Source organism: Ovis canadensis, chromosome 24 (assembly GCF_042477335.2).
Source record: "Ovis canadensis isolate MfBH-ARS-UI-01 breed Bighorn chromosome 24, ARS-UI_OviCan_v2, whole genome shotgun sequence".
Lineage (NCBI taxonomy): Eukaryota > Metazoa > Chordata > Mammalia > Artiodactyla > Bovidae > Ovis > Ovis canadensis.
In genome coordinates, this window is record NC_091268.1 from 29,298,692 (window position 1) to 29,321,196 (window position 22,505).

A 22,505-nucleotide genomic window follows, 5' to 3' on the forward strand; every position below is an offset into this window, starting at 1 on the left:
GTGTGTGTGTGTGTGGGTGAGTCGCTTGTGTATGCTGCGTGCTAAGGTTGCTTCGGTTGTGTCCACATCTTTGCGACCTGATGGACTGTAGCCCACCAGGCTCCTCTGTCCATGGGATTCTCCAGGCAAGAATACTGGAGTGGGTTGCCATTTCCTTCTCCAGGGGATTTTCCCAACCCAGGATCCAGCCCGGCCGGGTCTCCCACATTGCAGGTGGATTCTTTACCATCTGAGGCACCGGGGAAGCATAGGCTGTGGGTAGGGTCCTTTGAACTTCCCTTGTGGCTCAGATGGTAAAGCACCTGTCTGCAATGCGGGAGACCTGGGTTCGATCCCTGGGTCGTAGTCCTGGGACTCTCAGAGCCACCTATTATCTAATCTCTGACCAGTCCTGACCTCCCCACCTCCACCATGGGTATTTCACCACTTCTGAAACTTGAATTTTTCCTCTTGGTGTGTCTTTTGTGTCAGATTAGATGCAGATGATCCATGCTCCTAAAGTGTCGGAGGCCTCTCGTTGGTGTGTTCTATCCCATCTTGGATAATAGTTTCTTAACTTCGCTTATTCTGTTAGGATGTTATTTTTGTTTCCGGAGTGTGTTCTTCTGGTTTAGAACGTGCAAGGCCAGAGAGATTGCACTCCCTTTGCTCACAAGATAATTCCCTAACAGGACCGTGCTGGTAGATAGAAAGTTTGTGCCTGCAACTGGTTCAGTATTTGCACCTCGTCCTGATTTGGGTGCTTTGGGTCTGCCACGCTCAGCAGTGTCTAGTACTTAGTAGGTGTTGGAATGGAGGAGAATACACCACTGTAGGAAAAGCTCCCTCTCTGGCATCTTGGTTCAGTAGCATAAAATTCTCCTTGGACAGTAGCTTTCCGGGTTTTTTGTTGTTTACGTTTAAGCTCCTTAAGATTTCAAAAGCAATATATGCTTATTGTAAAAAAACATTTATTGTAGTAGGTGTCAGGAACAAGTTCTCATCTTAGTGTCTGCCTTACTCCCATTCTGGTACCTCCTTCCAGACCCTTTCTGTTTATGTACACAGCGGAAGGTACATTTGCAAACAAAAATGGCACTATTTTCTTTTTTTACACTTTAAACTTTTTTTTTTGTATTGGGCTACAGCCAATTAACAGCATTGTGGTAGTCTCAGGTGAACAGCGAAGGGACTCAGCCACACATATACATGTGTCCATTCTCCCCAACCCCCCTTCTTATCCAGGCTGCCACATAACATTGAGCAGAGTTCCCTGTGCTACACACTAGAAAAATGGCACTTTCTTAACATAAACTTTCTTCCGTATCATTACTCTTAATTCTTAACTGCACAGTTTTCCAGTCAGTCTTCAGTTAAGTTTCTCCAGCTCCCCCTCATCATTACCCTCAGTGATGGTGTACACCCTTGGGCATATGTCCTTGCATGCCTGCTGAGGTTTTTTTTTTGTGGGTAGATCATTTCAGACTTTGAAAGCACCGAGACAGAAGTCAGACTTGCTGACTCTTGACTGATTTTGCCCCAGTGATGTCACTTATGCAAAATGTAAAGCCTGCGTCATAAAGTGGAAGCTGTGGGAACCTGTGCTGGCCTTTGGCAGCTTCTTTCTCCCCCTCTCCCATGTGTTTTGATTGGGAAGGAGTGTGCTTGGGGTGGAGAAGTTAATCCCTGATGGTTTGTAGGTGTGGATTGCTCCTGACCAGCTGTGCTGGCTTTCTTCACTCAGAGGAGAGCTGAGAAAGACTGCTTTGTCTTTTCTAGAGTTTTGAAATCAAAGGTGTGTGTCTCAAGTGTGTTTTCAGACTTTCTTAATAAGTTTGATCATGGAAAACATGCCGAAAAAAAAGCTTGCTGAAACGCTTTTGTAAGAGTAATAGATCTAAGCTATCCAGAAGAGAAAATAAATACCTCTGGGACCACTAGATCCCAGGTTGTGCTTACATGCTATAGCACATACGCTTGAGGTGCCAGCAGGTTTGCCCACAGAGCTGCTGGGACAGGATGCGGCAGGATGGTGTATTGAGAATCCAAGTTAGCAAGCTCAGTCTCTTGACACAGATGCAATAAATGCATGCATTATCCAGCTTGAAGACAGTGGGTATAAAGTTGTGTATACTATGACTACGCACTGACGCCTGCCTGTCACAGTGCCTTTTAAAAGACTGCTTGGCCCCAAAACTGAATCTGACTTCTATGCAGTCTATCGGCAACCCCAAAGAGACCTTGAATTTGAATTCAAAGTCTCCCTTGCACTTGGGTCTGGTTTGCCTCTCTCACTCCTTTGCATCTATGGAGATGGGCAAGACATGTAATGTTTCTGCTCCAGCTTCCCAAGAAGCCCAGTGATTGCCTTACCAATCCCTGGGTCAGGAAGAGGCCCTGGAGGAGGGCATGGCAACCCACTCCAGTATTCTTGCCTGGAGAATCCCATGGACGGAGGAGCCTGGTGAGCTACAGTCCATAGGATCAGAAAGAGTTAGACACAATTGAAGTGACTTAGCACGTGCACAGACACACACACACTCTCTCTCCAGCATCTTAGAGGTAAACAGAAAGGGTCAAGTTGTTTGGAAATGACGTATTAAATGCCTAGCACCCCACAAACAGAAGGTGATGATAAACTCAAGTAAATAATGCTGGGAAAGGGGAAGCTTTGCCAGTCATCTTGCCTGCTGTCTGTGGCAGACAAGAATGCCTTTTAGAACTTTTCTGAGATATTTTCAAGTGGAAAAAAATAAAGGTTTAGATTTTTAAGTGTGGTGTTTCAGAAGAAAATGAAGTTGAGCTGTTATTTCTTTCCTCTTAGCCCTGAGCATCGTCTTCTTCTTCCCTAAGGGGTGTTTTTAAAATGCAGGGGTTGTAATTAGAACCACAGTGGAAGCGCCTCCTAAAACAGCTCAATTTCATTTCTTTACTGAGGCTTAAGTCCTAAGCCTCGCTGGCCATGATAACAGTGCCCTTTTCTGAAACTCGTCTTTGGTAAGGCTGCAGGATGAAGGTTATTATCCAGTAACTGTACTGAATATTCCTTATCATGAAAACCTGGGAAATGGGTAGTTTCCAACATGACAGCCTGTCCTTCAGCCCCTTCCCGTCAATGAGATGCCACTCAGGTGCTGAGCGAGAAAGGTTTTTCCGCATCCTATTAAGTCCCTTTCTCAGCCATTTGGCCAAGTGGTGGTGGCTTCCCAGATGGCATAGTGGTAAAGAATCTGCCTGCTGATACAGAAGACGCAAGAGAGAATCAATCCCTGGGTCGGGAAGATCTCCTGGAGAAGGAAATGGGAAACCACTCAGTATTGTTGACTGGAGAAACCCATGGACAAAGGAGCCATAGTCCATGGGGTTGCAAAGAGTCAGACATGACTGAGTGACTGAGCATGCAGATACACATTAAGTATCCTAGGGATTTATAAAAACTAGCTTTCAGAGGGTCTCTTGCTTCTTTCCCTTAATCTCACATCCCCTTCCAGTGAGTGGTCAGCCTCTATGTTGCCCTGTGTTCTTTTCTTCTGCAAGCATTTATTGAATGCCTGTTATATGCCAGACACTGTTCATGGCATTGGGAATTTAGGGGAAAAAAAAAATGATGGTGAGGATCCCTGTGTTCAAAACTTATATTCCAGTTGTTGCTGTTCAGTCGTTCAGTTGTGTCTGACTCTTTGTGACCCCATGGACTGCAGCACGCCAGGCTTCCCTGTCCTTCACCATCTCCTGGAGCTTTTTCAAACTCATGTCCATTGAGTTGGTGATGCCATCCAACCATCTCATCCTCTGTCATCCCCTTCTGCTCCCGCCTTCAATCTTTCCCAGCATCAGGGTCTTTCCTAACGAGTCAGCTCTTTGCATCAGGTGGCCAAAGTATTGGAGCTTCAGCATCAGTCCTTCCAGTGAGTATTCAGGACTGATTTCCTTCAGGATTGACTGGTTTGATCTCCTTGCAATCCAAGGGACTCTTCTCCAACACCACAGTTGAAAAGCATCAATTCTTTGGCGCTCAGCCTTCTTTATAGTCCAGTTCTCACCTATGTACGTGACTATTGGAAAAACCATAGCTTTGACTAGACGGACCTTTGTCGGCAAAGTAGTGTTTCTGCTTTTTAATATGCTGTCTAGGTTTGTCATAGATTTTCTTCCAAGGAGCATCTTTTAATTTCATGTCTGCAGTCACCATCTGCAGAGATTTTGGAGCCCAAGAAAATAAAGTCTGTCATTGTTTCCATTGTTTCCCCTTCTATTTTCCATGAAGTGATGGAACCAGATGCCATGATCTGCATTTTTTGAATGTTGAGTTTTAAGCCAACTTTTTCAGATAAAACAGAAACACAGCTCATAAAGTGATGAAATAAAATGAAGCAGGGATTAATGTGGCAGTGAAGGGCTGGAGGAGGTATTTGGTGGGATCTTCAGAGAAGGTTCTCTAGGGAAGACGGTTCAGCTGAGGTCTGAATGGCAAGAAGGGACCCTGCGGGGAGAGATCTGAAGGAGGAGCATTCCAGGCAGAGAGAATAGCCAGTGCAAAGGCCCTGAAGCGGGAGCACGCTTGGTATGTTCAAGGAACAGAAAGAAGGCTGTGTGACTGCACCGTAAGCAGGTGAGGAGCAGGGCTGTAGGAGATGTTTGGAGAAGTAGGCAGGGACTCATGATGATGAACTTGAACATGAGCTTTTTCCAAGCAGCAGGAAAAGTCAGTGTACCTTCACTGTTCCTGGTTCCTGACTTTCTCACCCTCCTGTACGCAGAGCTCCCCCGATGCTGTGTGGTTGAGCCTGTCCACACAGTCATCAGTGGCCACACAGCACTCAGTCACAATTGCGTGGGCTCTAGCCTCTTAACACTGTAGACATTTGTCTGGTGACCTCATACTAGATGAGCTCTGGGCTCATTAGAGCTTGTGGCTTGAGCAGGGATTACCAGAATTAGGTTTGCCCTTGCCTGTCACCGTGGTAATTATTATTATCTATACTCTAGGTGCTCTTATCCTTTCTACTTTCAGCAAATAAGATCGTTCACTCCAGACATTCATTAGGCCTGCCTGGTAGCAGAAATCCAGGCCTAACTGGTACAACCAAGAAAGGAAGTTGATTACCCCTCCTCACCTTCAGTCAGGGATGACTGGACCCAGGTGTCCACCTCCTGGCCCTGCTTTCTTGTTTTGGCTTCATTCTCAGGCAGGCTCCTCCCTTGTGATAGAGAGATGACCACCATGAACCCTGATGGAAAGAGAGTTTCTTCTCCACTACATCCCCCACGGATCTCGGCTTTACAGAGATATAATTGACATCTCACGTGGTGTAAGTTTAAGGTGTAGCACATGGTGGTTTGGGACATGTATATATTGTGAAATTATCATTATACTAAGGTTAGTTACACCTTCAGAGGTTTCTTTCTTGATAGTTCTTTGAAAGACCTGGGCCTGGACGCTCACTGTCTCAGCTTGGGTTAGGTCTACCCCTGAACCAATCATTGGCTCAGCTTGGGTTAGGCCCATCCTTGATACTGGCTCAGCTTGGGTTAGGCCCACTTCTGATCCAGTCATTGGCTCAGCTTGGGTTAAGCCCTTCCTTGTCACTGGCTCAGCTTGGGTTAGCTCACCCTCGTCGCTGGGCTCAGCTTTGGGATAGGCGCACCTCTGAGCCTGTTACTGATGCTGGAGGCATGAGTAGTCACATGCCATCTCCTAGGTACAGTGGCTGATGACAAGTCCACCTGAAACCCAGGGAAGGAGTGTAGAGTGGGTTCCCCCAAGAGAACGCTGGGGTGCTATTACAAAAAGATGGAAGAAGCGATGCCAGACTGGGGAAAAAAATCAAGTTAACAACTTTCTACTCCCTCTAGCTTCTCTGCTTTGATCAAGCTTTCAGAGAAACTCTGTTCCCCAGAAGGGAGTGGGTGGGGACATGGCATGTTTTTTCTGAATCAGGGAAGGGTGAGAAATTTGAAGGGAGAGCTGTGAATCCAGGTCCTAACAGATGTAGAGCTGTGGGTAAGTGCTTTACTCAGAGGTAGGTATCGTTGTTCAGTTTCTACCAGGGACCCACTTGGTTGGTGATCGTGTCTGTGTCAAAACTGACTTATTTAGTGGAATGATTTTTTTTTTTTTTTACTTTACAATATTGTATTGGTGTATATTCATACATCAACATGAATCCGCCACGGGTATACATGTGTTCCCAATCCTGAACCCTCCTCCCACCTCCCTCCCCACACCATCCCTCTGGGTCATCCCAGTGCACCAGCCCCAAGCATCCTGTATCCTGCATCGAACCTAGACTGGTGATTCGTTTCTTATATGATATTATACATGTTTCAATGCCATTCTCCCAAATCATCTCACCCTCTCCCTCTCCCACAGAGTCCAAAAGACTGTTCTATACATCTGTGACTTTTTTGCTGTCTCGCATACAGGGTATTTTTTACCTAGATATTCAGCTTGTTAGTTATGTCTTGCAGAGTTGGGGGTTGTATTCCTTCTTTTGTCCCCAAAGACAGAACCGTGAGCTATCTTGAAGGGAAGAAAGGACTTTGGAGGAATCTCATTTGAATTCCTAATAACTTTTTGACAAACTCAGAGTCTTAAATTGAGAAAATAAGCTATTAACACTGAGAAGCGCTATCAGCAAGGAGTCCAAGGACTGAGAACTGTTAAATAGAAATCTGTTCCTGACCTCTGTCCTGGATAGCTCAGCATTCTCAGAGCCTATCACCACTCCCCTCTGTTGTTCAGTCGCTAAGGTCGAGTTCAACTGTTTGCGACCCCATGGACTGTAGCATGCCAGGCTTCTCTGTCCTTCACTATCTCCCAGAGTTTGTCCAAACTCATGTCCATTGAGTCAGTGATGCCATCCAACCATCTCATCCTCTGCTGCCTGCCTCCTTCTCCTCCTGCCTTCAGTCTTTCCCAGCATCAGGGTCTTTTCCAATGAGTCTGCTCTTCGCATCTGGGGGCCAAAGTATTAGAGCTGCATCTTTAGTCATTCCAGTGACTATTCAGGGTTGATTTCCTTTAGGATTGACTGATTTGATCTCCTTGCTGTCCAAGGGACTCTAATTTGTCTCCTTTCTTCTCACACCCCGTTCTCCAAAATCCTGTCTTACTTCCTCTTCCTCACCTCCTAGTCACTCCTCCACCTCCTCTATCCCTCCTCCTGGTGTTGAAACCATTCTTGCTTACATCACCAATGACCAACATTTCACCAAGTCTCGTGGGTGGATGTTTTCCAGAGCTCGTCTTACCAGCTTCTCTCTTGCATCTCGGATACCATGGAACCTTCATTCCCCATTCTCCCCTTGAGACTGTCTCCTCCAGTGTAGTCACTTTCTAGTTCTCATCTCTCTCACTTGTCTCCCCTGTCTCCTTCCATCACCGTTTCTTTCTTTGCTCAGCTTTCAGATACTGGCACTCCTCAGAGTTCCATAAATAATCCTCAGTTGATTCTCCGATGGTTCAGTCACAAGGAAAAGGGAAGAACCAGCTCCCAACTCATGACTCTTAAATTTGTGTTGTTAGCCTGGACTTCACCCCGAGTTTCAGATCCGGTGTTAAATCTTGATGGATCACAGGCAAATCCAACTAAAAGTGTCCGAAGCTGGTGTCAAGTATCCCCTCACCCTGCAGACTTCGCTTCTGACATTCTCCATCTGTGGTGATGGGGATGGTGGGAGCACCTGCTTGTCTAAATGAGAACCCCTAAGCTGCCCTGCTTTCCTCTTCCCTCCAATGTAGTAAAATCAGCAAATCCTGGTAGGTGTATCCATCCTTGGAATGTAACATATTGTAATATAATATAATGAATGTAATGTAAATAACGGACTGTAGTTTGTCTGGGTTTAGTTTTTAATTTTTTTGGCATTTTTTTTTTTTTGCCACATTTAATCCAACATAAAGTTGAGGAATTTTTCCCCCCTCTATTAAAGATCAGCTGTTTAACCAGATGTGGGTAATAGCTTTAAAACTTTCTCTCCTAGACATTATGCACCAAGAAGAGTGAACTCTTCCCCTCCTTTCCACAATGGCGGACGCGGGCAAGACCTTCAGCTCCGAGGAGGAAGAAGCCAACTATTGGAAAGACCTGGCTATGACCTACAAGCAGAGGTCAGTTCCCCGAAGTTCACCTTGAGTTTTCTTCCCACAGTGATGGCAGCGAACATTTACTGTGGGCCTGCTGTGTGCCAAGCCCTGTGAAGAACTGAATATACATCATCTCGATTAAATCTCCATGATGGCCCGTGGAGAAACCATTCTCACCCCAATTTACAAATGAGGTCTGAGCCTCAGTGACAGCAAGTACCTTGTTTGAGGGCACACAGCCAGGTTGGGTGGGGGCGGGGGCAGCAGAGCTGGGTTTTGAACCCCAGAGCCTAGGGGGTCCTAAGCAAAAGGCTGTGCTACTTCCCAGCTTATTTTCTGGCAGAGTTTTTTGTTTGTCTGTTTCTTTTTTTTTTTTTTTTAAGTATAAACAGTTTCTTTTTATTGTCGCTGTTTTGTAACATAGGCAAAATTATTTTTAAGTCAATAAATTTTTAAGGAATTTCTCATGTTCTGATTCTTTCCATTGCCAATCACCTTAGTTCCTCCAAAGTTATACTATTCAAGATAAGTAAGCTATGAAACACTTAACATTCAGACTTTTTTAATCTTAGGTATTGGCATATCCCAATGATCTGTACCACTCTATTAATAGGGTGTGACAGTTAGGAACGACTATGATTTGAACTTAACACATTTTTAGAGAGTATCTAATTGTGGCAGTATTTTATCAAGTCCCAGATGCCTTACCTGGTCAGCCCTCAGGTGTGTGGGAGAGAACTTCTCCCTATAGCTAGCAGTCTAGGTTGTTACAAGTTTTAACATTTGAAACCAGTGTTTCACTGCCCCTATCTGGGAGCTGTGGGTGTGTGCGTAACATTGTCTCTTTCACTGTTTCTCATGGATTCTTGTAATCTGCTCAGGCAAGTCTTATTCCAGCTCCTCTGAGGCTCCTCTGATGTCTTTATTCTTAGTTTGATTTAAAGTGAAAGTGAAGTCTCTCAGTCTTGTCCAACTCTTTACGACCCCATGGACTGTAGCTTACCCGGCTCCTTCATCCATGGGATTTTCCAGGCAAGGATACTGGAGTGGGTTGCCATTTCCTTCTCCAGGGGAATCTTCCTGACCCAGGTATCGAACCGAGGTCTCCTGCTTTGCAGGCAGACGCTTTACCATCTGAGCCACCAGGGAAGGGCTTGTTAAAAAAAAAAAAAGCCTTGAATTTTAAGGATTGAGAAGCCAGGATTGGGTGTTTGGGATATGGAGCAGGGACCCTAGAGAGTGGTATGGTAAGTGAGCCTTTGTATTATGTCCAGTTTCTGCTTGTAAATAACTCTGCAGAGTATACAGTCTGAAGTATATTTACTATACCTTGGGTTCCAGAAACTACACATTAAATGAATGAGTGGACGGTGCATTGGTTAAGAAAGGGCTGTGGCGTCAGGCACACCTGGGGGCAGCTCTGCGCCCTGTTTCTGACTTGTTTGACCTTGAGATGTGTGTGTGTGTGCTCAGTTGCTCCAGTCGTGTCCGACTCTTTGTGAGCCTATGGACTGTGGCCCACCAGGCTCCTCTGTCCATGAGAGTCTCCGGGTAAGAATACTGGTGTGGCTTGTCATGCCCTCCTCCAGGGGATCTTTCTGACTCAGGGATTGAACCTTAGGTTCTTAGGTCTCCTGCATTGGCAGGTGGGTTCTTTACCACTAGCGCCTCCTGGCAGGACCTTGAGACAGATGACCTTATCATCTGTATAATGAGAGTAATGACAGTTCCTGCCTCAAAAGGCAGTTGAATAAAGAGCAGATCCATGTCTAACACTCGGCAACGCATAAGCGCTCAGTGATGAGCTGACATCTGGGAATCCTGCAGGGCAGAGAACACGCAAGAGGAGCTCCGGGAATTCCAGGAGGAAAGCCGGGAATATGAGGCGGAACTGGAGACACAGCTGCAACAAACTGAGAGCAAAAACAGGGACCTGCTGATGGAAAACAACCACCTTCGCATGGAGCTGGAGACCATCAAGGTGAGGGGGTGAGGGGAGACATACCCAGGTGTGTGGGTGGGCGTCCAGCGCCCGTGACCAGAGAAGGGAACCTGTGGGTGTGGCCCCCTCCCACCCCTAGAACTGTGGGCATGTGGGGCACTTGAGCTCCCAATGCCCCTGTAAGAGACAGAGGATGAGATGGTTGGATGGCATCACTGACTCCCATGGACGTGAGTTTGAGTGAACTCTGGGAGTTGGTGATGGACAGGGAGGCCTGGCGTGCTGCAGTCCATGGGGTCGCAAAGAGTTGGACATGACTGAGCGACTGAACTGAACTAAAGAGACAGGTCTCACACGTGTCCGATGGTCATGCTTAGCAATCCCACAGCACATGTGGAAGGTAGACTTTTCTAGAGTATGGATCATGGCTGGAATTTCTGATTGTTATAAGGCCCAGGGTTATGCTGTCTGGAATGGTAGCTCCTGTAGCCACACATCTCTAGCGGGCATCAGTGTGAACACAGAGGCTGTAGAACATCTCCATCATTATGGAAAGTTCTGTTGGACAGACCTCAGGCTCCTCAGCTTCTGTTGACATTTGAAGCCACATGACTCTGTTGTCAGGGCTGAGTTTTACGTTGCAGGGTGTTCAACAGCATCCCTGGTCTGCACCCACCTGACGCCAGTAGCACCTCCTGCCCCAGGTGGTGACCACAGAGGTATCTGCAGACATTGCCGAGTATCTGGAGAACCGCTTCTCTGAGGGGTAAAGACTGGACACTCTGTACGGGTTAGCAGACGATCACAAAGTGTTACATTGGCCTAAGAGACGGCTCTGGGCTCTCACTGCCAGGCAGGGTTACCTGGCCAGCTTTGTAAACATCAGACAGGCCTGGCCCCACCCCGCCCTGAGAGTCCCATTCTCAGGAAGTCTGGGTGGGGCCCCAGCGGGCCTGCGTGTCTTTTTTTTTTCTTTCTTAATTTCTTTTCTTTTTTTAAAAACAGAGCTGCTCATATTTATTTTGATGAGCCACAGCAAGGAAAGAGCCAAGGTCCTGCAGTGTGAGCCCAGAGCTAGGTATGACGCACAGGAAAGAGGTGTGCCCTTTGCCCCTGGAAGCCTCATGGGGAAGACAAACCTGAGCGCCAGAAGCATTTAGCGAAAAGATGCTCAGACACAGGCAAGAGTGAACGTCAGGTGGACCTTGGGGATCTGGGTTTACCAGCACACAGGAGAAAGTGGGGCGAGCAGATGGACTGGGGAGTGAGGGATGAGGAGTAGCATAGGAAAGACTCCACAGACTTTGGAAGCTGAACGGTGGACTCTGAGCTTTAATGGTGTAGACCACAGAGCCCAGACTGGCCATCCACAGGTTAGTCTGGCCTATAGATGTTTGCTTAAGCCTTTGGTGGTTTTCACTCAACATTTTATCATGAAAGCTTTCAAGCACACAGTCAGGTTGGAAGAATTTCCCAGTGAATACCTGTACATCCTAGGCTCTGCCAGTGACCTCTGCCCCACTTGCTCTTTGTTATCTGTCCATCCATCAGTCTGTCTTCCCAGTGCATTTCAAAGTGAATCGCCAACTTCTGTATGCTTCTCTGTAAATATTGCAGTAGGCTGTTATCTAGAGGTGAGGGTTTGCTTATGGTTCATTCTTTTGATAGCAACATTTATCTCTTTAGTGGTCTTTTAAAAAAATATTTAATATCTGCATTCAGAATTGTGAGGCTTTTTGTAAGAACTTGGATTTCCAGTTTCCTTTGATCGTCCTCTGGTGGCTCCTGCCACCCCAGCTTGGCCTTCGTCCATACCTGCAAAAGGCAGAGTTGTGGTTGCTTAGAGCAAGGTCACCCCAATCCCAGCTACTGTCCCCTCATCTCCCCAGCTCTGACATCAGGGGCTGAGTGTCTTTTGTGGGTCACACCTGGCCCACATCACTTACTTTGTTAACAGGCTGACTGCTGCCCTAGGCACTGGGGAACCATTACAGCTTTTACACTGAAGGGGGCCTAAGGCCTAAAGACTGGTGGTTTGAACCATGGTTTGGAGAGGGTAGGGGGACCCACGCAGATGCTGATAAATATGCATTTGCTAAGTAATTAGGCACTTCCAGACCAAGCTCTTGAACTGGCAGAAGACCTCTCTGTGAGGTTTGTGAGCCACAGGGTGAGGAAGGGGATGACCTCAGAGTGAAGAACGACCCCTGGCACATATTTCTGTCACCTAAGAGAAAAGTCTTCAACTGAGTCGGACTCCTTGACAACTGGCTTATTCATCGCCAGATGAATAAAAAAGCTTGTAAGGGATCCAACAGAGCGTCTATTGATGCCTCCATCAGCTGACAGTTTATTATAATTAGCCCCAGATGAAAGCCCAACAGCTTTTTCATGTCCCCAAGTTCAAAGGACATTATTTGAATCTGTGTGCTGGTGGACAAGCCCGTTCACTGCGTCCTCTGGGAACCCATGTAGGAATTTAGGTTAATGGCCTTGGATCCTGTACTCTCCTGTTCTTCTTTTTGAGAGTGCACCCAGGCCAAGGGTGGGAGCAATCTGAGCCACGCCTGGGAATTCGCCCAGCCTGGGCCCGCTCAGCCCCTGCTCGTCTGAGCCGAGACGCTTCCTGTGCTCACGACCAGGAAGCGGAGTATCTGAGGGGGCTGAGTGGCATGAGGATTCGAGGTCCCGGCCCTGTCCTGGCCCTGTAACCGTCTGTCCTGAGGCCCTTCTCTTGCGATGGCTTTGGCCACGCCTTTCTGGCTCCGGGCACCATTACCTCACCCTCCCCAGAGCCTCCAGACTGTTTCTAGCAACAGCTTTGTGTACTGGGCTGACTGAGTGAAGAAGAGGAGTGGGCTTGTTTTTTTTCACTTTCACATTAGACTTCCTGTCGGAAGGGAGTGTCTTTGTTCCTGTTTGTGGATGAGGGAAAGGTGGGGAGATTGTTGGATGGCAGAAAATAATTTGAAAGCGGAGCCAGACAGGGAGAGAATGGGAGTGTGTGAGTGTGTATGCACACACGTGTGATCAGTTCCTCTGTGAACCAAGGCGGAAGTGGTCCAGGGCCGTTGAGCATCGTTGTTCCGAGAGCACGAGCCCAGGTCGCCCAGGATGGGTCTTTGCTCAGTTGTTTGGTCCTGGTTGACTGTGGGCTGACGATAGGCCTGAGTCTCCGTTCTCACACCTCGGAAATGGCATTCAGTCAGGCGGCGGGAGGGGTGTCCTGTGCAGTAAATGCCTGCAGTAAATGCTGTTGTCGTTGAGTTACTGAGACACCATGGACTGTAGCCCACCAGGCTCCTCTGTCCATGCAATTCTCCAGGCAACAATACAGGAGTGGGTTGCCATTTCCTGTTCCAGGGGATCTTCCTGACCCAGGGATCGAACCCCCATCTCCTGCTTGGTGCGGATTCTTTACCACTGAGCCACCGGGGAAGTTCGCAGTATACATTAGCTGCTGTCACTGGGGGGCAACAGATTCTTGAGACCTCATCTGGGCTGTTCTTGCCTCGGGAAGCACCGGCCGGGTCACACTAAGCTTCTGGTGAAAACAACAGTTGTGGTTTTTTCCTTCTTCTCTTCCCTTCCTCCTTCCTTCCCCTGCCTCCCCTTCTCTCCCTCCCTCCCCCAGAGGTGCCCAAGTTCCTTCTAAATACCCCATGCCACAGGGAGGGCATCCTGGGTCACAAAGTCAGAACAGGCGTTGAACTGAGTCAGCGGTGTCCCGCTCTGACTGTGAGGCATGAGCACCAAAGTCACTGTGATTCCTGCCCTTGTCCCTGTAACCCAGGGATGTCACGTGAAGTGCGTCAGTAAGGTCCTTACGGGTCAGGCTCGGAGAGGTTGATGGTGCTTTCTGTGGGTGTGGACAGAATGACTGCTGAAGATGGTTGGGGGCTTCTGGACACCAGAGGTGGCGAGGACCGTTGTGGGAGGGGGCCAGGTACAGACAGATGCTTAGGAAGTACTCGAAACTGGACCGCTTGACAGCCCCTGGCTCCCCCCATCATCCCTCACTTGCTCAAGAGCCCATGTCTGTGGACAGAAGGTTCTCGTGACTGAGCTTAGGCTTGTCCCCTGGCTGTGGTGGAGGCTGCAAGAGGTCCTCAAGAAACTGGGGTGCCAGCAGGCTATGCAGAGGGGAGGAACGGATGCTTAGTGGCTAGGAACCACACACGTGCACTGCAATGGGAGAGAGTACGTCCTAGGATTGACCTTCAGCGTCCTAAGGAGACGACGGGGAAAGGAAATAAACATCCTCGTTGGGAGTCTTAAGTCATTCACTCAGTGTCGATTCTGTCCTTCAGGAGAAGTTTAAAACACAGCATTCTGAAGGCTACCGGCAGATCTCAGCCTTAGAGGATGACCTTGCCCAGACGAAAGCCATTAAAGATAAACTGCAGAAGTACATCAGAGAGCTGGAGCAAGCCAACGATGACCTGGAGAGAGCCAAACGGTATGTGGGGAAGGAGAAAGGAGGTCTGGGATCCTTTTGTCTCTGGGCACCAGGCACTGTGTCAAGGGTAGGGGATTCAGCAGAGAGCAGAGCCAGGGCCTTGGGCTCTACAGCCTCATGGGAAATGGACAACAAGCAGAAAGTGCTGCAGGTCCAGGGTGCTGTGGGGGCATATGATCTGAGATATTCATTTGTCCATTGCTGGGAGGATGCTGGGCCAGGCTTCTCAAAGGAAATGCCATTTAGGCTAAGACCGAGGGCTGCCTCAGCATTATCCAGGGGAAGAGTATGGGGTGAGAACATTCTGGGTGGAAGGACAAGCATGTACTTGGTTGGCCCTGAGATAAGATGGTATTTCTTTCTTTGTTTTTTAACTTTTACAATATTGTACTGGTTTCTGCCACACAATAACTCTAATCAGCCATAATTAATTTTATATATATATATATATATATATCCCCTCTCTCCCCTCGCCCCATCCCACCCCTCTAGGTCATCACAGAGCACCAGACTGGGCTCCCTGAGTTATATAGCAACTTCTCACCAGCTATCCATCTTACTCCTGATAGCGTATATGTGTTGATGCCACTTTCTCCATTCATCTCACTCTCTCCCTCCCACACTGCGTGCACAAGTCCATTCTCTTCATCTGCGTCTCCATTCCTTCCCTGCAAATAGGTTCATTAATACCATTTTTCTAGATTCCGTATGTATGCATTAATACGCAATATTTGTTTTTCTCTTTCTGACTTACTTCACTCTGTATAAGAGGCTCTAGGTTCATCCACCTCGTTAGAACTGACTCAGACTCGTTCTTTTTTATGGCCGAGTAATATTCCATTGCACATATGCACCACATCTTTATCCATTCATCTGTTGATGGACATCTGCATTGCTTTCAGCGATAAGAAGACAATATTTCTTAAACCAATGTTCTGTAGTTTAGCAGGCTACTAACATTGGAAAAGACTCTGCTGCTGGGAGGGATTGGGGGCAGGAGGAGAAGGGGATGACCGAGAATGAGATGGCTGGATGGCATCACTGACTCGATGGATGTGAGTCTGAGTGAACTCCGGGAGTTGGTGATGGACAGGGAGGCCTGGCGTGCTGCGATTCATGGGGTCGCAAAGAGTCGGACACGACTAAGCGACTGAACTGAACTGAACTGAGCAATAATAAATAACAGTAATTGAATAACTACTGTGAGCCAGGTGCTTTTTTTTTATTTTAAGAAAGCACTTTAAAACATTTAGATGTAAATTACAGCAGTGTGCACCGATCATAAGGAGTGTACAATTCCATCAGTTTGGACAATTTTTCAGTCCAAACGGAACCAAATGCACGACTTTTCAGTCTACTTAGTTACCTGTGTACCAAATGTAACCGTCTTGAAACCTTAGAGTTTCACTTACTGTCCTCAAACTTTATGCTGTAGCTTTAATGCATGAAAATAAGAGATTAAAAAGATAGCCTTTTATATTTACCCGTATGTGTATGGTTTCTGGTTCATTCCTTCCTGAAGTTTCCCTCCAGTTATCATTTGCCTTCGGCTTGAAGAACTTCCTTTAGGGTTTCTTGTGGTGCAGGTCTGCTGATGGTGAATTCTCTCTTTAGTTTTTCCGAAAATGTCTTTCTTGTGCCTTCATTCTTAAAGGAAATTTCCACTGGACATGAAATTCAGGTTGACAGCGTTTTGTTTTTCTTTTCTTTTCTTTTCTTTCAGCACATTAGAGATGTTCTGGTGTCTTCTGAATGCCTTACTGGGGGTTAGAAGCTAGTGGTAACCCAAGTAGTCACTCTCCTGTATATAATCTAGTGGTTTTCTCTGGCTGCTCTCAAGAGTTTCACTTTATTTTCGGTTTTTAGCAGTTAGATTTTGTGTGTGTTTATCCTGATAGGGGGTTGCCGGGCTTCTTTGCTCTGTAAATTTATCTTTTGCCAAGTTTAGCTTTGGTCATTATTTCCTCAAGTGTTTTTGCTGCCCCTTTCTTTCTCTCCTGTCCTTCTGGAACACCAGCTACACACATGTTGATCCTTTTGATATTGCCACGCAGGTCTCTGACACTCTGTTCATATCTTTTCCTAATTATATTTTTCTTGGTTCCTCAAATTCGATTATTTCTATTGACCTAGTTTCAGGGCCACTGACTCCTTCTTCCCTCCTCCAGTTCTGGTGGAAGTCAGTTCCAGTACTGTTTTATTTTAGGTACGTTATCTTCAGATCTAAAACTTCCTATTACTCTATTATTGAGCATAGTTATAATAGCTTCTTTAAGATCCTTTTCTGCTAATTATAACACCTGGGTACCTCAGGGTTGAGTTCCTGTAATCACCTTTTCGCGTGAGTTTTGGGTCACATTTTCTTGCTCTTCATTTGTCTAGTCATTTTGGGTTATATTCTAGACATTATGAATGATGTGTTACAGAAGCTATGGATTCTGGTATATTTTTGTTTGTTTATTAACTATGCTGAACTCACACTCCAAACTCTGTCTCCTCTTGTTGGGAAGTAGCTGAAATCTGATTCTTTAATTAGGCTGCTTCGTGTGTGCATGGTTTGGGTCAGTCAGAGATGGGGGAAGACTTTATATGCAGACCTGGGGACTCCCCCAAGGTGGTGGATTTTTATCACCCAGGCCATAGACACAACGCTTGTAAAGATACAGGATTCGGTCACTGCTGTTCCTTCCATGTGTTGGCCTCCTTCCAGCTTTTGCCAGGGCTGTCAGGTCATAGTTTTTCTTCTTTTACCCAGAGTTTATAGTTGTAATCGCTAGGATATGTGGTTTGATACAAGCTACCTTATCATGCGAAGAGTTGACTCGTTGGAAAAGACTCTGATGCTGCGAGGGATTGGGAGCAGGAGGAGAAGGGGATGACAGAGGATGAGATGGCTGGACGGCATCAATGACTCGATGGACATGAGTCTGAGTGAACCCCGGGAGTTGGTGATGGACAGGGAGGCCTGGCGTGCTGCAATTCATGGGGTCGCAAAGAGTCGGACATGACTGAGCGACTGAACTGAACTGACCTTATGATTTAGCAGAAGTGGAAACTTTTTAAAAAAAATTAGTTTGTAAAAGTTCTTTATGTATTTTTGCTACTGATCTTTTGTCCTGTCTTGAAAACATATTTTGCAGAATAAACTTTTGTCTGTTGACTTTGTGGTATGATTTTCTGTACAAATATTTTTCTTTCTTAGGTCATCAATTATGTCTCCTTTTATTGCTTCTAGATTTCCAGGCTTCACTATGGAGATCCCCTTGATTGTTTGTATTTATTTTTGGTTGCGCTGGGTCTTCACTGTGCTCAGGCTTTCTCTATTTGCAGCAAGTGACTGGGGGATGGAGGGGAGCTACTCTTCATCACCGTGCGCAAGCTTCTCATTGCAATGGCTTCTCCTGTGGTGGAGCACGGGCTCTAGGCACGCAGGCTCAGTAGTTGCGGTGCACGGGCTTAGTTGCTCCCTAACATGTGAAAGATTCCCAGACCAGGAATCGAACCTGTGCCCCCTTCATTGGCCAGTGGATTCTTATCCATTGTACCACCAGGGAAGTCCGTTGATCGTTTGATTATATATGTATTCTGTTTAATTTTTTTGAAAGATTTTTTAAAAAATATTTATTTATTTTAATTGGAGGTTAATTACTTTATTGTATTGGTTTTGCCATACATTAATTGTTTTAACTTATGCTTTTAATCCACCTGGCATTTATTTTTGGATCTAGTATACATTTGTGTCCTATTTTATTTTCATTAGGTAGATAGCCACTTGTGCCAGTACTTTGTGTTAAACACTTCATCTCTTTTCCACTGAATTCAATGCATCTCTGTCACATGTGAACCTTTCATTCAGTTGTCCCTTGGTATCCATGGGGGAATTGGTTCCAGGACCCTTGAGGATACCAAACTTTGTGGATACTCAAATCCCTTAAATAAAATGGTATAGTATTTGCATATAACTTACGTATAGCCTCCCATATACTTTAAATTATGTCTAGGTTAATTATAATACCTAATAGAATGCAAAACTGGTGATGCAGAAGTAAAGAATCTACCTGCAGTGCAGGAAACATGGGAGACACAGGTTTCATCCTGGATCGGGGAGATTCCTTGAACAAGGAAATGGCAACCCACTCCAATGTTCTTCTCTGGAAAATCCCATGGACAGAGGAGCCTGGCAAGCTACAGTCCATGGAGTTGCAAAGAGTTGGACATGACTGAGCGATTAAGCACACACACACAATACAAGCAATCAAAAGCTCCATAAACAGTTGCCAGTGAGCGGCAAATTCAAGTTTTGCATTTTAGAACTTTCTGGATTTTTTTTTTTTTTGAATTTTTTTGATTTGCAGTTGGTTGAATCCAAGGATATGCCACCCACAGGTATGGAGAGCTGACTATATTCTGGAATCTAATGCAAGATTCTTTTCTCTTTTGATCCAGTGTGCAATTTATGAATTACTGCCAACACCATAATGACTAGAGATTCCCTGGTGGCTCAGACAGTAAAGAATCTGCCTGCAATGTGGGAAACCTGGGTTCGATCCCTGGGTTGGGAGGATCCCCTGGAGAAGGGAATAGCAACCCTCTCCAGTAATCTTGCCTGTAGAATTCCATGGACAGAGGAGCCTGGCGGGCTACAGTCCGTGGGGTTGCAAAAAGTCAGATGCAACTGAGTGACTAACACTTCCACTTTCCATGACTTGATTACTGTGGCCTTTATAGTATATTCTGATTTCTGGCAAGCCCCTGGCATACAACCATTTCCACTCATTGATGAAAACAAGTCACACGGCCAAGCCACATTAAGGGCTGGGAAAGTACATTCCACCCACAGTGAGGCTGAAGCAAGGGTGTGGATAGAGGGAGGGTGAAGAATTGGGAGCCATGCTGCAGCCTGTCACAAAGAGAGAGTGCATTCATGTGATTCAAAAATACCATACAGAGGGCTAGCGTTCTTAAATTCAAATTCAAGCAAATAAAAACAGAAATTTGTATTATTCCCCCCACTCCCCCCTTCTTTCTCCACAGAAGAGCATTCTGTACCCACCATTGTGCTTCTTGCCTTGTCACATAACAGATCTTGGAGGTCTTTCTGTAGTAGGACACAGAGCATTCTTTGTCGTTGTTGGTTTCTTCCCAAGCACATACTATTTTATTGTATGGTTGGTATTGTATGATACATAATAATTTATTTATCTATCCCCCTGCGGATGGATATTTGCTGCATTTCCATTCTTTTGTAGTGACAAGCGTTGCTATAGTGAATGATACTCGTTGCTTGCACAGATGAATATCTGTAGAGTAAATTCCAGAAGTGGAATTCCCAGGTCAGAGGATATATACATGTGATTTTGATAGTTTTTACCTGGTTGTTCTCTGTCGTGGTACGAGTTCACATCCCCAACACCTGTGTGAGTCTCTGTTTTCCAAATAGCTTCACTAACAGCATTTTTTTAAGCTTTGGATTTCTGCCAGTGTAATAGGTGACAAATAGGTACGTTTCTGGATTATGAATGACCTTGAGTTCCTTTTCGTATGTTTAATAACTGTTTTATTTCTTTTTCTATGAACTCTGTTTATCTTTGCCTATTTTCAGGATGGGTTGCTAGTTGTTCTTTCTCATCAGTTTCAGGAGACGTTTATATGTTTGTCTGAGATGCGAATTTAAAGCATTAGGGAGTTTGTCATTTGCCTTCCATCTTTGTCTGTTGCATATGTTACTGTTGAAAGTTACTTGGATTTCTATGTAGGCAAATTTATCTGCAATCCAAGGTATATATAGCAATTAGTACTATCTTCTTCTAGTATTCTTCTCCCTTCCTTTCTCTCTCTCTCTTTCTCTCCTGAAGATGCATTGGATTCATAGTTTAGCTGAATGTGAGTGATACTCACTCAGTCGTGTGCGACTCTTTGTGACCCCATGGACTGTAGTGTACCAGGCTCCTCTGTCCAAGGAATTCTCCAGGCAAAAATCCTGGAGTGGGTTGTCATTTCCTTCTCCAGAGGATCTTCCCAACCCAGGGGTCGAACGCAGGTCTCCTGCATTGCAGGCAGATTCTTTACCATCTGAGCCACGAGGGAATCCTACTATTAAGAGGCATTTCTAAGTGTAAAGACAGGTCCTCTTAAAAAGTATCAGCAGATACGTGCTTGACTTTATCTTATAATCTATAGACAGTACATTAGAGTATGTAAAGAACCCTTACACCTTTTCCAAAGGAATACCCGAGAGTAGCAATAAAGTTATAAATGGTGAATAGTTGAATGTTACCATCAGATGTGGTAGCGTTTTGCCAAAAGTTTTCACTTTTGTCTCAAGCTCAAAGATTTGGTAACAAAATAAGCCACTTGTTATATACAAATAAATAATACCAATATTTATTAAAGGTTATCTAGCTTACTTTCAATATACTAACATTAAGAGAAAAGAGAAATAGACACAGCAGAGGGTACTGTGCTGGGTTTTGACCAACATCCAGACTCATACAGCGCTGGGAATTCTCGTGACACAGCATATCTGGAGTCCCAGTTGGGTAAAGGGCCCAGGCAGTGCGTCCGCTCTGGGTGAGACTTCAAATATTGCAGTTTGGGGTTCCTGCTTTTAATCCTAGGACACAAACTGATGTCATCGTTAATCTGTGAGCAAATTGCAGCCCTGGTTTCATATTAATGCTATTTGTTTTCTCTTATAAAGCTTGGAATGTTATGTTGCTAAGCCTGGGGCTTGACTGGCCAAGGCCCCTCCAGAGGCTCAACAATTTCAAGATTTGTCCCCTGTCTTCTTGCACTTAGGTCAGTCAGTCAGGACAGTGTCCAGGCAGCTTAGAAGCAAGGTCAGAGGTCTGTTCTGCTTTGTCTTTGAAGCCTAAACAAAACTATTTATTTAAATTCCCTAACAGGTAGAGACCCAAATCATCATTTTAGAATGAATAAAGTTCTGGAATGCTGAAGTTTTATTTTTTTTAAAAACTTTACAATTTCATTATACATTTTTAGTAGTTATGTGTGAAAAATTTGACCATGTACTGTAAGAACAGTAATTTCTCAGCACCATCAGCTATTTGTTTATTTTGTTCCCTCCAGCTGTATGTCTGTAAAATTAAATAACACTTTCAACTGAGTAGAGGGTGACCTTGTGAAAGGGTAACCTTGAATGATTCAGGAAATTTTGTTGTTCAGTCGCTCATTCGTGTCTGACACTTTGCCACCCTATGGACTATAGCACGCGAGGCTTCCCTGTCCTTCACTGTCTCCCGCAGTTTGCTCAAATTCATGTCCATTGAGTCAGTGATCTGTCTAGCCATCTAAGCCTCTGCTGCCCTCTTCTCGTTTAGCCTTCAGTCTTTCCCAGCATCAGGGTCTTTTCAAAAGAGTTAGCTCTGCGTATCAAATGGCCAGAGTCCATCCAGTAAATATTCAGGATTGATTTTGTTTAGGATTGACTGGTTCGATCTCCTTGCAGTCCAAGGGACTCTCAAGAGTCTTTTCCAACACCACAATTCAAAAGCATCAGTTCTTTGGCACTCAGCTTTCTTTATGGTCCAACTCTCACACCTGTACATGACCACTGGAAAAGCTGTAGCTTTGATTATATGGACCTTTGTTAGCAAAGTGATGTCTCTGCTTTTTAATACACTGTCTAGGTTCATCATAGCTTTCCTTTCAGGGAGCAAGCATCTTTTAATTTCATGACTGCAGTCACCATCCGCAGTGATTTTGGAGCCACGAAAACAAAGTCTGTCACTGCTTCTACTTTTTCCCCTTCTATTTGTCATGAAGAGACAGGACCGGATGCCAGGATCTTAAGTTTTTTGACTGTTGAGTTTTAAGCCAGCTTTTTCACTCTCATCAAGAGGCTCTTTAGCTCCTCCTCACTTTCTACCATTAGAGTGGTATCATCTACATATCTGAGGTTGTTGGTATCTCTCTCAGCAGTCTTGATTTCAACCTGTGATTCATCCAGCCCAGTATTTCGCATGATGTGCTCTGCATAAGTTAAATAAACAGGGTGACAATATACAGCCTTATGT

The 22,505-nt window shown here is 45.5% G+C and overlaps 1 protein-coding gene across 3 annotated transcripts in view; it reads left to right on the forward strand.

The window, feature by feature from the left end:
* NDE1 (nudE neurodevelopment protein 1) overlaps nt 1-22,505 on the forward strand; it is a 35,836-nt gene that overhangs the window by 1,218 nt on the left and 12,113 nt on the right. For 2 of the 3 annotated variants that reach the window (XM_069570195.1, XM_069570197.1), the window contains exons 2-4: nt 7,966-8,092; nt 9,896-10,049; nt 14,321-14,469. In XM_069570195.1, the coding sequence (XP_069426296.1) occupies nt 8,010-8,092; nt 9,896-10,049; nt 14,321-14,469 (386 nt within the window). In that variant the 5' untranslated portion in view covers nt 7,966-8,009. Of the gene's footprint in view, nt 1-4,383; nt 5,292-7,965; nt 8,093-9,895; nt 10,050-14,320; nt 14,470-22,505 lie in introns of those variants that run through there. The other variant, XM_069570196.1, reaches the window with a different exon arrangement.